The 13,492-nt window shown below is 40.4% G+C and overlaps 2 protein-coding genes across 2 annotated transcripts; one reads left to right on the top strand and one right to left on the bottom strand.

Moving 5' to 3' along the window:
* Positions 1-8,925: 8,925 nt before the first annotated feature.
* Positions 8,926-9,596, bottom strand: H2AJ (H2A.J histone). The gene has a single exon (XM_039876417.1). The coding sequence runs from the start codon at positions 9,485-9,487 to the stop codon at positions 9,098-9,100; it is 390 nt and encodes a 129-aa protein (XP_039732351.1). The 5' UTR covers positions 9,488-9,596; the 3' UTR covers positions 8,926-9,097.
* H4C16 (H4 histone 16) lies at positions 9,589-13,126 on the top strand. Its single transcript, XM_039876449.1, is given in 2 exon segments — positions 9,589-12,887; positions 12,889-13,126. Coding segments are annotated over 2 exon segments (420 nt in total). The 5' UTR covers positions 9,589-12,705.
* Positions 13,127-13,492: the final 366 nt, after the last annotated feature.

The raw sequence follows: 13,492 nt of genomic DNA, 5'->3' as shown, positions 1-13,492 counted from the left end.
ACAACCAAATAGAGAAAACAGTATGTTAAAAAAAAAAAAAAATCAGAAGTTTGCAAAGAAAAGACCATGGATCCCCAAATACAAGTTTTTCCTTGACTTATTACTCTATTTAGAGTATTTCCACTCATTAGACATTTGAAGCTGAAAAACAAGCTAAATGTTTTCTATTGAAATTTATCATAGTAAATTTATCATATTAAATTCATTTATCATATTAAATTTTATCACATTAAATTCATTAAATTAAATTCATATCTGGTAAGAATTATACCACATTTTCAGGAGATAAATAGCTGATATATAGAATTAATACTTTAAAAATGCCATGATACAAAAGAAATGTTTTAATAATTTTTATAACAATACTTTGTAGAAAAAATTAGAACATAACAGTTTTCATATCCATAGAATCTCAAGAAAAATTAGTCCAAAGAAGAACAGAATTAATTACATTATTATCACTGCTCCCAGCAACTCTGACCCCAATAAAATGGAGAGTGTAGTAAAGAAAGAAGGCAGATGACAGCAAAAGTTCAGGCAGAAAGAGGAGAAAAACAGATATTAGGATAGCTCTGAAATCTTGTCTGGTTTTATAAAATACCCTACCCACAAATGCAAAGGCCATGTTATTTTTATGAAAGCCTGACTTTTTGATAGGAGTTGATAAAGGTTGCTATATTTTGGGACTTATTGTTTAAAAATAACCTTCCAACAATGTTGTTTTTCTTGAATGATAATATTAAAACCGCAGGCAGAGTACAAATCCAATATCTGTTCCTAAAACCGTTCTTATTACAGAGTAACCCAGATCACAGTAGGAGGTATGTTTCAATTCATAGTTGTTCTGAGAGTTTTTTTATAAAGTAAATGTTCATTAAAAAAAAAAGAGTTAACATAAGAAAGTAAAGAAGAACATGAAAATACTACATTTATGAAGAAAAACTAGTAGGGCAACAGAAGTTATTTAATAGATGCTTTTGCAGGGGTGTGTGGCCATGTGTGTGTGTGTGTGTGTGGTGTGTGTGTGTGTGTGTGTGTTGTGTGTTTCCACTAATAGACTAGAACAGGAATCAGCAAACTTTCTGTAAAAGGCCAGATGGTAAATAGTTTGGGCTTTGTGAGCTGTTAGTCTCTGTCACAGCTACTGAACCCTGCCGCCTTAGTGAGAAACCTGAATTAAGGCAGGTGGCCTGTTGAACATCATGTCCTTGTGGAAAGGGCCTCAGGAGACAAACTCTTGGGAGGTGGACATGACAACAGAGTCAGCACCTCCAAAGGCTGGAGGCCTGGAGTGTGCAGTTTCCCTGTTGGGAGGATCCAGGGAAGGCGGTCTCCAGGGTGAGTCAGGTGTCATGGGACACCTGGGAGGGACTGTGCATTCTGGGGGCATGGCTGGAGCAGAGCGCCACCTGATGTCCTCACACCCTCACTGCTTGCAGACCAACACCAGGATCATGCAGAAACCTGAGCCTGCAAGAGACCTTTCCTCCTGCAGAGTCCTCCGGTGCCCTTCACCGAGAGCCTAACATGCTTACCACGGTCGAGAAATGCCTAAAGGAATTCAGCCTACTGTCTCAGAGCAGGTACTGAACCTGAATGTGGAGCTCAGAGGCAATAAATTCATAGCTGGCATGTGTGACCACAAAGAAAATTCAGTCTTCTTTACTTCCACTGTCACAACCTAGGTATAAATTATTTGCACAAATTCCTTTGACAAAAACAAATGGAATATTTCTCAAACTCCTTCTTGGCAGGTAGTCAGGCACTCTTAGCTTATGTGTACTAGCTAATGATAAAACCTTTTTTTGCTCATTTTTCTTAAATCTCAAGAGAATCTCATTTGACTGGCAGACTTCATGTTAGAGGTTTGTGAAATAGAACAAAGCTAAGAACTAGGAATAAGCATAAATCGCTCCAAAAAAAATCTGACGGAGTCCATGGTACTCACTAAAACATTCCATCTGCTCTTCTACAATTTCTGGCCTTCTCTGCAGTTCGATTAAGCATGGGCTAGTTCCAGTCAAGGGGCCAAAGCAAAGAAGAGTGGGTGCAAGCCCCCTATACTCCTACCGGCTGCCACTAGAAGACACAGGAGGTGGTTTTGTATGGCTGGTGAATGGTGTTTATATGAAAAAAAAAAATGGCAGAAGAACAGGTTGGACCTATAAATTTTACAGACTTCATTTAAGACCAACTCTTGTGAAAGCTTCAGGAACATAGGGATCCCATCTGTCCTGTTTGCTCTTGCTAGAACACTCAGTGAATCAAGGGTTTGGGGAGGGAGTAACCTATGTCATGGCATGAAAGGTCCAATGACCTGCCCACATGGTAGTAGGTGCCTGCTCACACTGTATTGAGGTCTGCCCCTCCAGGTCCCCTCGTTACATGTTTCCACACTGCTCTATGTCCCAGGAGGCCGAATTGTAGAGACTACATCCATGAGCTTTCCTGTCTTTCTTTTGTCTTGCATTTGGGTTGGGAAATGAGAAGCAGGATATTAGAGGGAGAAAAAGGAGATCATGATAAATATTCCCTTGGCCTTCCCTGCGTGGTTGCCTTGAGTTAGCTTTCCCTGACTCTTCCTGTCATAAGGTCCCCTCCAGAGTCTCCTGCCAGGTCTGGTGACCACAGCTCCCTTTTTCTCCATCAAGCCCAGAGGTGCTAGTGGAGGCCTGCTGTCACTAGCCCCTTCCCTGTGGCTTCCCTGCGTGCTACTCACACCATTGTAAATAGTCCCGCTATTACAAATAAACACGTTCCTCAAATCACATTTGAACACGTCATCTGTTTCCTGGCAGGGTTCTGGCTGATCTAGCACCTGATTTACTGAATAAATATAAGATTTGTTGAATAAATAAATATGAAAAAGGAAGAAGTCATAGAATACAGAGAACATAGGAGTTAATACCATGAAACTCTCAGAATAGTGTTTGGCACGTGATAAATATAATGTGTTTTTTAGAATTACACTTGCATTTCAGAATGAGACCTGTGGCTGTGAGGTAGGGAGGGGATGGACTGACTCAAGGGCGAAAGCCCCGAGGTGGGAAGATGCATTAGGAGACCAGTACAGGCAAAGGATGAAGAGTACTCAGACCAGCGCAGCACGTGGAGGGGAGTTGAAAGATCTCTTGCAGAGACAGAAAGCACAAGACTGGATCATCAATTAAATATAGGGGATGAGGCAGGAAGAGAAACAAGAATTTTGGGTCTTTAACTTAGGGCTTTGGTTGCATCGTAGTGTCATTAATCAGGGAATAAAGAGTGTGAAGCTGGTTTAAGGGTGATAACACTGAGGAGGAAGAAAAAGACTAACAGCAGTTAACATTTACAGGACATTTACTGCGTGCCAAGCATTCTGTGAAGTCTTTACTTGTATTAACTGATTTAATCCTTACCACAAGCCTGTGAGGTAGCTGTCATTTTCTTTATTTCAGAGATGTGTCAGTTGAGACACAGAATGATTAGATAACTTGCCCAGGTTTACACAACTAAAGGAGCAGAAATTCAAGTCTAGGCAGTAGAATGGAAGGAGGGGTATAGAATGAAGAGATGGTCCAGTTTGAAACAAGCTGAGGGGGAGGAAGGTAGGGGATATATATCATAAATACTGAATGAGGGCCAAAAATACCAAAGGGAAAGAGAAAAGTGAAGCAGGAATTATAATAATCATAACCATAGTAGTCATTTATTGAACCTTTACCATACACTAGTCGTTACCTGCTGTATAATAAGGGATTAGTATTATCCTACTTTTATGAATGAGAAAACCAAGGCTTAGCAAGCATATGAATAAATGACTAGATTTTTGGGGGGTTGAGTGTTTTTTTCTGACATGAGTTCAAATCAGAATAACTTTTGGGTTCTATTTGGCTGGGCAAATAGGAAGCTGGATATTGGAAGAAGAGAGGAAAGTGGAGACATAGTATCTACTTAATATACATATTTAAATATATAAAAATTATATATAAGTATATGTAAATATAATATGAATTTAAATTTAAAACATAATTTATTATTAGAAATACATAGATTATCATGTTAAAGTAGAACATTCTTACCCTATATAAAGACACACACAAAAGTTAAAAAGTTCCTTGATGAACATGAAAACAAAGGGGTGTTGTTAGAGGATTTGGATGTTTAAACATAAATGTGGGACCGAAATACCCAGACAGTAGCTCCCTCTTGCATGGTATTTGCACTGTCAACATTTGCTTTGAGATGTCTACTTCCACAGCTCAGCAAGCCCTCTTCTCGGTGTCATATTTTTTCTTTAGCTACTGGGAAAGGGGAAAGCAGCCCATGAGAGCTCACAGCTGGAACATAAACAATTTCACAGAACATTAACACCAGACAAGGCCGTTCTGTGGCCATAAAAAATCAAAACAAAAACAAGACTACTCTGTAATCATGTCTGACACAAAAACATGAGAGTCATCCAAATCACAAAAATGACCCAACAGCTCCCTATGCGGATCAGTATTCATTAGCACATTCACCAATTTCAGCTTTAGGCTCCCTCGATTCTTTGTACCTTATTAAATGTATTAAGCTACCCAAATCATACATGTACCTCTATTCCCAGCAGCGTGCAATTCTGGACAAAGCTCCAAAGTCAGTGAACAAAAACCTAAAACCTGTAATAAATCCTTTCCAACACCCTCTTAGTGAGACACACCACATCTCCCCACAGTATGTATTCTCTCTTGCTGCAAAGAGCAATTAACCCAACTTGTTCAATGATAGGTATGTTCATGGTGGTCTTTGGCCAGAGGGCATAGACCAAAATACAGATTCAGCTAAAGAACTCATTGCTTGGACCACAACTCTCAGTAATAGTGTGAATACTTAAAATCCCTTTGCGATTTCCTCTATATGAGGTGCCACCTGCTCAGGGCTGGGAAGTAGATTCATGCTGAACTGAGTTCCTGTATTTTGTTGAAACGCTTCAGTGTTGAATTTATGATATTTCCCTAGGAATAAAATCTCTTGGAATTTTTCTTATCTGATTAGATTAGTATTCTTCAGTGAAATTCTTTTTAGTCTTATATTCCCTGTTGTCATTAATTGTTAGCTTGCTTAATATTTATTATTGTCTCTAAAAGGCCAAATCTGTTGGAAGAGAATGGACGTAGGCCTGAAAAGTCTGTTTCTGAGCTGACCTCTGAGGGCAGGAGTTCAGATGCTGTTCCCAGACCAATGACCTTAAGATAACTCTGTTTCAGGTCGCCATTTCTAAATCTGATAGACTTCTTCCTCGCTCTTTGTGTGAAAACTGGTTTGTTTAGTTTCATCTGCCTGGACTCATGATTGGTGATGACTGGCCATTGGCCAAGTTCTGGGGATCAGAATTTACACATTTTTATAAACCACTGTATTTCTCCTAGTCATCACAATCTAAAATTGCACCTCTTCCAGGCCAAGCGCCTGCTTCCTTCATGTCTTCTCATTATAAAAGTAATTGGTACACCTAATAGGCACAATTTCATCAGGGATATTTGGAATTGCAGAGGCCACTTAAGCTTTTGACATGAACAAGATAATTCATTTGAAAAGTACTTTAAAATAGAAAGCAAATAAGCCTTCGTGAGTAGATTGCCTGTCTGGTTTTTCTAAAAGATAATTTTGTTCAATGTAGGGCTTATCCTTCATTTGTTTTCATAATTTGTAGTTAAGCAGTGCTGGCTTTTTAATTGCATGGCTTGATAAAATTATCAGGGACCCAAGTTACTATTCAAATGTGCTGTCATTCTCTTTTTTGTATGTATATGTTAAAATCTGTTTTTTAACACCTAAACTTTTCTTCCTTTTTTTGTGAAAACAAAACAAAACAAAACAAAACAAAGCTTTACAGTGGTAATTTCATATCTGCTTGAAACCAGCTGGCTTACTTTCATTATCTTTATTTTTTTTTTTTCTGTTCCTCTTACTCTCTAAATCAAAAAAATTTGGTTTGTTGAGGTAAAACTTTAAATGCTTTAAGCATTCTAAAATACCTGTATTGCTTTCATGAATTAATAAGTTACTATTGTTTCTATAACTTCTTTAAAATTAAACATTTTTATGTAAAGAGCTGTATTCAATTAAATGGAATGATAATAAAGGATATATATTAAAATGTTCTCAGCTTTTTTTTTTTTTTTAAGTTTCTGTTGTCACCATATATACCTCGAATTTCTGTATGTGCAATGTAAAAACGCAAAGGATAAAAATGAATATCCATTCCAGGGCCATTAGTAAAGTAAGCTAGCTTGGCAGCATTTGCCGTGTGGGAAGATGTAATAACCTTTAAAAAACATTTGTAGTTATATGTTAAAGTATAAGCAAATTAGGGAGCGTCAAGGAGTGCAGCAATCCAAATTGTAAAAAATCTCTATCCCTTTACACTTTGTACGGGTGCACTTAACAAACCATTAATTCCAAACTAGATAGTCTTGGGGGAAAAATGCAAATTAAAAGTTTGCAAGCGATAACCATTTATTATTCCGTTTTCTGTTATAGAGTTGTGGATATTCTGTAATTAATAAAACAGCCACTTAACTTGTTTTTGTATTTTTTTTACCAGAAAAGTCACAGGATTGTTAGAATGTCATGTTTACCTATTTCAATAGGTCCCATAACTACTACTTGCTCTAAATCTAGGTTCACATTGAAATAAGAGTAGTTACTATTCACTGAGCACATTTCTATATGAGAAACTTAGAGCCTCGTTCACATATCTATCTCACTGATTTCTCCCCAAAACCCACGGAGGCAAACTCTATTATTATGCCCATGGAATAGATGAAACAGGTTGAAAGAGAATTGAGTAAATTCCAAAATCACTGAACTAGTAAGGACCAGAGTAGATTTGAACCTGTCTCATTCCAGAGAGCTTGATTTCTTAAACACCGTGGTACAAGATTTTCAACCACTGAAGGGAGATTTGTGAAGTCTGCATATAGTAAACCAGTCATCACCAATTATAGGGCCAGATTAAACCTTTTCAGTCCAGGTAGACAAAACTAAACAAGCCAGTTCTCAGAGACACAAAGGCAAGACTGGCCCTGCAGGAAAAAGAAAGAACAAATAAATCCTGCCCAAGTGACAGCCTCCCACACTGAACGGCTTATCTCTGTAGGAAAGAGTATGTGTGTCATAACTACAACTACAGATTATAAATCAATTAAAAATCAGAATTCAGGTCCCACCAGTTTTTGTCCTAAGTCTTCTTCCATATGGCCTTATAATTGAAGAAACACTGGCCTTTTAAATGAATAATACACTGGCAAGAACCATTTGTCAAGGATCACAGGCTAAACTGATTTTGCAGGAGGTGTGCATTTTTCACTGTCAATAAATTATTCGGGTTAAGAAAAAACAACCTTCAGAAATAGAAATGGTGAGGGGACTGATTAAACCTTGCGGCAGGGGAAGTATTTGAGGGGAACCTAAGCACCTTGGGGCAGTGGCAATGGAGATAGAGTAGTAATGGGGGTAATCACTGTACTTTGTATCTTGCCTGTCTTATTTTTCAGGTAACAGGGTTAGATAGACTCCTATGAATATGAGAGAGAAAAGAAAAATGTTTTTTTCTTATAAATGTCTTGATGGCCCTCATCCTTATTTCTGCACCATTTTAGTAACAAACCACAAATCTCTTAGGGAATTGACTTGAACGTCAAAACCGGCACTTGATATGTAATATATCAATGATATTGAGATTATATATATATATATATATATATATATATATATATTTATTTATTTATTTATTTATCTATTTATTTATTTATTTTTTGCTACACTGCCCACCATGTCCCCAAACACTGAGAACTATCCTAACAACCAGGCATTAAAAACAACAACAAAATCCTATTAGTTATTGTTACCTGTACCTTAACCTATAAGGGTAAGTTCAAATCCTGTAGGAAATGGTACTTTCAATTTATTGAGTGCCTAATATATGTAGTACATGAACAATCTCAGTATTCGACAGGGGTATTATGACTAACATATGAGGAAGCCTGGATGTAAGGTGAGGAGTGGGTTCTTGATCTGAAATGTGTTTTTTCCTGCACCTAAAGCATTTGTCCTTACCTTTTCTATTACCTCACATATTTTCTAAAGCACTGCTGTGCCATTAAGCAATGCAACCCCTATAGGCATTGTTGGAATGAGGTCATTACTTCAGGCCAGTGGAAAAACATAATGGACTTCTAGCAGGCTATTTGTTGTTATAAAGCAAAATCAAACTGATTACACTTCCAAAGGGGTATAATATCATGGAGACAAGACCATTATGAAGCCAGAAACTTGAGAAAATCATCTAAAAGCTCATAAGCATATGTAAACTCATGACTAAAAAACGCTGCACTGTTATGCAATGTCAGTGTCAGGGGAACAAGTTTCCAATCTCATGACTCATGCTTCTGTATTACACATATCACTGGGTGTTTCTTTCATTTTAAAGAAATGTGAACATTTTAAAGGAATGTGTATAAAAATATCTGATATTCAAAACATGAGAACACAACAGCTATTAGGCTAAAGATCTAAGCTGACACAGAGCCACTTTTTGAAGATGGAAAGTTACTTCACCTTTTGAAAAGTATGGCCGGAGAGGCAACTTCCTGCCGGAGACCAGCTCAGTGCCACTGTCTCTTCCCTAGTACTGGTTCTTGAACCGCCCAGACAGGGAAGGAGAACTGTCCTGAGAAGAGGCCGTAAAAAGAATTCCTCCCGCATTTGCACCTACTTTGCCTCTCCTTTGACTTAAGGCAAGCATGCCAGTGGGTTCCTCCTGATCTCCCTCACCCGCTCATAAGTCCTCGAGGGTGACCTGCGAACCAACGCAGACCAAAAAGTAGCTCAAACCGACCCACCAGTACCTGCTCTAGAGGTCTCCGGCAAGCCTCTGCGACTACATAGCTCTCTCGACCACACGAGTTTCACCGACTTTATTGGCCCCGGACCCCGGCGGGCTCCTCACAGCCCACCTCCCCACTAGTTCACACCGGGCCTCCAAGACATCCAACATATTCAAAAACACTGCGGGGTGGCTATTAAAAGAGACTCTTCTCAGGAAGCCAGCTCCCCTGTGACGGCATCAGGGTCACTTGCTCTTCGCCTTCTGACTCTCCGTCTTTTTGGGCAGCAGCACGGCCTGGATGTTGGGCAGGACGCCGCCCTGTGCGATGGTCACTTTCCCCAGCAGCTTGTTTAGCTCCTCGTCGTTGCGGATGGCGAGCTGCAAGTGGCGAGGGATTATCCTGGTCTTCTTGTTGTCACGCGCGGCGTTGCCAGCCAACTCCAGGATCTCCGCGGTCAGGTACTCCAGCACCGCCGCCAGGTACACCGGCGCCCCAGCTCCTACTCGCTCCGCGTAGTTACCTTTGCGCAGCAGTCTGTGCACTCGGCCCACCGGGAACTGCAGGCCCGCGCGGGAGGACCGGGACTTGGCCTTTGCCCGCACCTTGCCGCCCTGCTTTCCGCGACCAGACATCTTCACCTCTGGCCTAAAACTGTAGCGAGTGAGAAACAGTCAGCGGTCCGGGTATAGGAACGCAATGCACCACGCCGGAACTGCCTCTTCCAACACTTTGCTGCCACTAGACAGCGCCTTCCCATTGGACGCCGCAAAATCCTCGGCTTCGGTAACTAATGATTGGCAAGCTCTGCTCCCAATTAGCGCACTGAGAGAAGGACCGCCTTCTCCAGCTTTCTCCAATCAAAAGAGCAAACTTCTAGTTCATTTACATATCTGCCGGTACGACGACTCTGCGTTTGGGGGCGTCTTTGAATTTATTGGAACCTAAGGTTTCGACGTCCACGCTCGCTCCCAGGAAAATAAAGTCTTAAGAATGAAGGAATCGTGGTTAGAAACAGATCTGGAAGAAGAGCTGCTTCGTTTCCACAAGTACAAAAAGTTAAAGGAAGAAATGTCCCTTGAGGTCGCTCACGGTGTGCCAGACGACGCTGTGTCCTCTAGCCGGATTTTCTTACGTAAAACAGCGTCCTATCCAGGTAGTTATCTAACTCCAGAGCCCACGCTTGTGGGCAACACTGCTCCTCAAGAGAAATTACAAACTCCCTACTGAATTCTGCCTGCCCGGTACAGGGTGTGTTGCCTATTCCTTTAAGCAAATGCCTTGCCTCCTGCAAACCCAGAGGCTCCTGCTGATGACTACTCAACAGTGTGAGAAGCTGTCTCCAAGAGTCTTTTCTTATGGAGCTGGCCCTCTGAACTTTAGACCAGATGACACTGGACTTCCCGCAAAGCTCTGCGGCTCACAGGCTGCCAATCTTGGATCCTAAGGGATGTGAAACTAGAGTGCTAGGCTATACGTGAATGCTTTCTTCACAGATGACAGGAATAAGCTCACTTATAAGGCCAAAACTTAACATCTTATGTCTTTGAAGTTATGAGCCTAAAGAGAGCCTCCGGATTCCAGGAGACCCTGCAGGCTCAGCTCAGTTGCTAAGACTGAAAGTCTTAGCCTTGGCTTTAGCCTAATTGGTCATGGGCTTCTGGGATCATATTCTCCAGGAAGCCTGTGAGCGACTCCTTGTAGACGAGCCCAAAGGTAGATATGGCCATGTAAGACATTCTGGTGGCGCTCAGAGGAAGAAAGAACGGCAGCAATTGTCCTTACAGAGCCATACCATTTGGAACACAATCATTTTTTTTTTATTAGAAATTACTATTTCACTGAAGTAATTTCGTTTACTTCAACATTTTTCATAATTATACATTTACGTGGCTATGTGGTGTAATGTGAAACACTTACTAATATAAACAACATTTTATGTGGATTATAGTATCCACTTAAAAGTAAAGCAAATTTACCCTCTCATCAGCCTAATTATGATTTTATTTTACTGAAATAATGTTTTCAACCACTTATGTGTATGTCCTTACTGCCTACCACAATAATTAACTTACCTATAGTCAGGACTCGATAAATGTCTATGAAGATGAGAAGTAGTACATTGTCATGAATAAGGTGGTCATCCTGGATCCAGACTGCTCCAGCCAAATCCTAGCTCTACCACTTACCAGCTGACCTTGGATAAGATATTGAACTTCTGTACCTATCTCAAAGTGTTTTGAAGATGAAATATGTTAGTAAGCATCCAGTAACTGTTAGATAAACTGAATAAATGGACAAACAAATCTATTATGCAGTTTTTAACAAGATGTTCCTGGCACAAGTTCCGTAAATTTAGCTTAAATGTTTGCCTATATCATGGGAAAATTTAAACAGATTATTATTACTGGCACTATTTTTCTTTTTGTTCTTGTAAGCAAGAGAGATTTCTGACCTGAAAATGTTCTAGCCTTGATTTCTTAGTCATGGTAAATATAAATGAATGAATCTATCTTACTATTGCAATAATCCTGATCCTTCAAGATCTGATAGACTTTTCTTCCCTCTGAGTCAAGGATTAAAATCACATGGTACAACTTGATTATTCAGGATTTTTTTCAGCCATCTAGTGTTCCACGGGCCTTTTTAATTCCTCTTTAACAACAACAAAATTACTTTTTGTGTTATGGAGATGGGTAAGTTATAAACATTTAGATAAATATTACCACAAAGCTTTCCTACTGGAAAGGCTTATTCTTCAACTAGGGACAGTTTACTAAACTATTTACTAAATAATTTACTAGAATTTTCGTTCCTCACGATGTTAAGTACCTGGGAAAAGGTTTTAAATCATCCTTTAAATACGGCTGCCTTTTATCTCAAACCTTTTTGGGAAGACAGAAAGAGTTTTGTCTCATAGAACGGTGACACTACCCACTTTAGTTTTTGTTTAGGTCTTAAGATTCAGAGCCTCCTACTTGGGGATTTGTAATATAAATCACTGTTTAAAGCCACAAGCATGGCATCCATTATTTTGCAAGAACTTTGAATTTTTAAGTGGACATGAGAACTTCGGATTTCAATGAAATAAGTAGTTTACAGTATTTTAAATAAACATAGAAAATGTTATTTGATTGAAAAAAAAAAGTAACGCACTCGTGGCGAGGGAGCAGAGGAGGCAGGAAAATCTGCAAATTGCACAGAAGCTGCAAAGGAAAAGACCGGAGGGGAAGAGGGCGAAATTAGACCTTTGAAAATAATTTTAAGTCTTTCTCCGCGGGGCCACAAAAGAGAAAAGAGAACCATTAAAAATTTCCTTTTTTTTCCCACTAACAACTCAAAAAGATCCACAGGTTAAAAGCTATAAAGCAATTGCTCTGAAATCTAACAAGATGTAAAGCATTGTTAGTTTCTATTGATTTTTCACATTAGTCTGGGAATGGTTATTATAAGAGTAAACATTCGGTTTGAAAAATATAGAAGTAGAATTCTAGCGCATGTGAGAGACAAGGGAAGGCTGGGAAGTGGGAGACAGAGAGAGGGATGGAAGGAAGGATCCCGAGAGCACAGAGAATCTGGCCTGTTTTAAGCATTGAGAAAAGGCAATGTAAATTCTATTGAGTCTTTCCTCAATTTTATGGCAAAAATAACAAAAACCTTCCCCCCAAAAGCAAGCAAAAAGATATCAGTCCTGTTCTGCTTCCTGCTTACTGGACTCACTATTGTAGGGAGGGAAAAAAAAGCCTCCCAGGGCCTAGAACTCCACCCACTTTTTTGAGGTTTTCAAACACGTCCCCTACAAGGAACTACAAAGCTGCTCTCTTTCCTGTCCAGTTGAGACACTACCGCAAGGATGCCTAGTCCAGGTAAAAGTGGCAAAGGGCTGAGTAAGAGAAGCACCAAGCCCCACTGGAAGGTCTTACTGAAAAATGTCCAGGGCATTACGAAACCTGCCATTCGCCATCTAGCCCACCGAAGTTTTGTCAAGCGCATCTCTGGGCTCGTCTATGAGGAGACCAGGGGAGTGCTCGAAGTGTCTGGAGAATGTGATCCGCGATGCGGTGACTTACGTGGAGCACACCAGATGCAAGCCTCTCACTGCCATGGATGTGGTGTATGCACTGAAATGCCAGGGCTGCACGCAGCTTCGCTGGCTGAGCTGTCCCTGCGGCTTACATCTAGACTCCAAAAGGCCTTTTCTACGCCTCTCCCCGCCTCATCTCCCGCCCCTCGAAAAAAAAGTAAAGAGTTTTTTAATACGATCTACTGTGTGACTGTTGGATCTAAACGCAGATAGTTGCTTTTGATGAAGCGTTCCAGATGCCATGAAATGTAATAAGCTTGCCGTCGAAGCAACTGCTATAGCGGTGGCTCCTGGTTATCGGCGTAATGTTTGGGGCTTGGGAGGAGAAGAGGCGTGAAAACTCGATCTCTGAGTAGGGACCCCAGCACCGCCTGGGGCGCTTGGGGGAAGGAAGCGTCTCTACAAAATACATGTTTTAGTAGTGGCAGACAGCTTCTAAGCTGCTGAGGCCTCTGACTTTGAACTTATTTAGAGTGGCTTCTATGTAAATCAGGCTAGCAGACATTCAACCTCGGATTGGATGCGAGGGCCACGCGTCAGAGGGGCGGTTCTTCAC

The sequence above is a fragment of the Pteropus medius genome, unplaced genomic scaffold (assembly GCF_902729225.1).
Source record: "Pteropus medius unplaced genomic scaffold, Ma_sr-lr_union100, whole genome shotgun sequence".
In the NCBI taxonomy this organism is placed as follows: Eukaryota; Metazoa; Chordata; class Mammalia; order Chiroptera; family Pteropodidae; genus Pteropus; species Pteropus medius.
The sequence above is the reverse complement of the archived record's forward strand: the minus strand, read 5'-3'. Positions and strand labels throughout refer to the sequence as shown.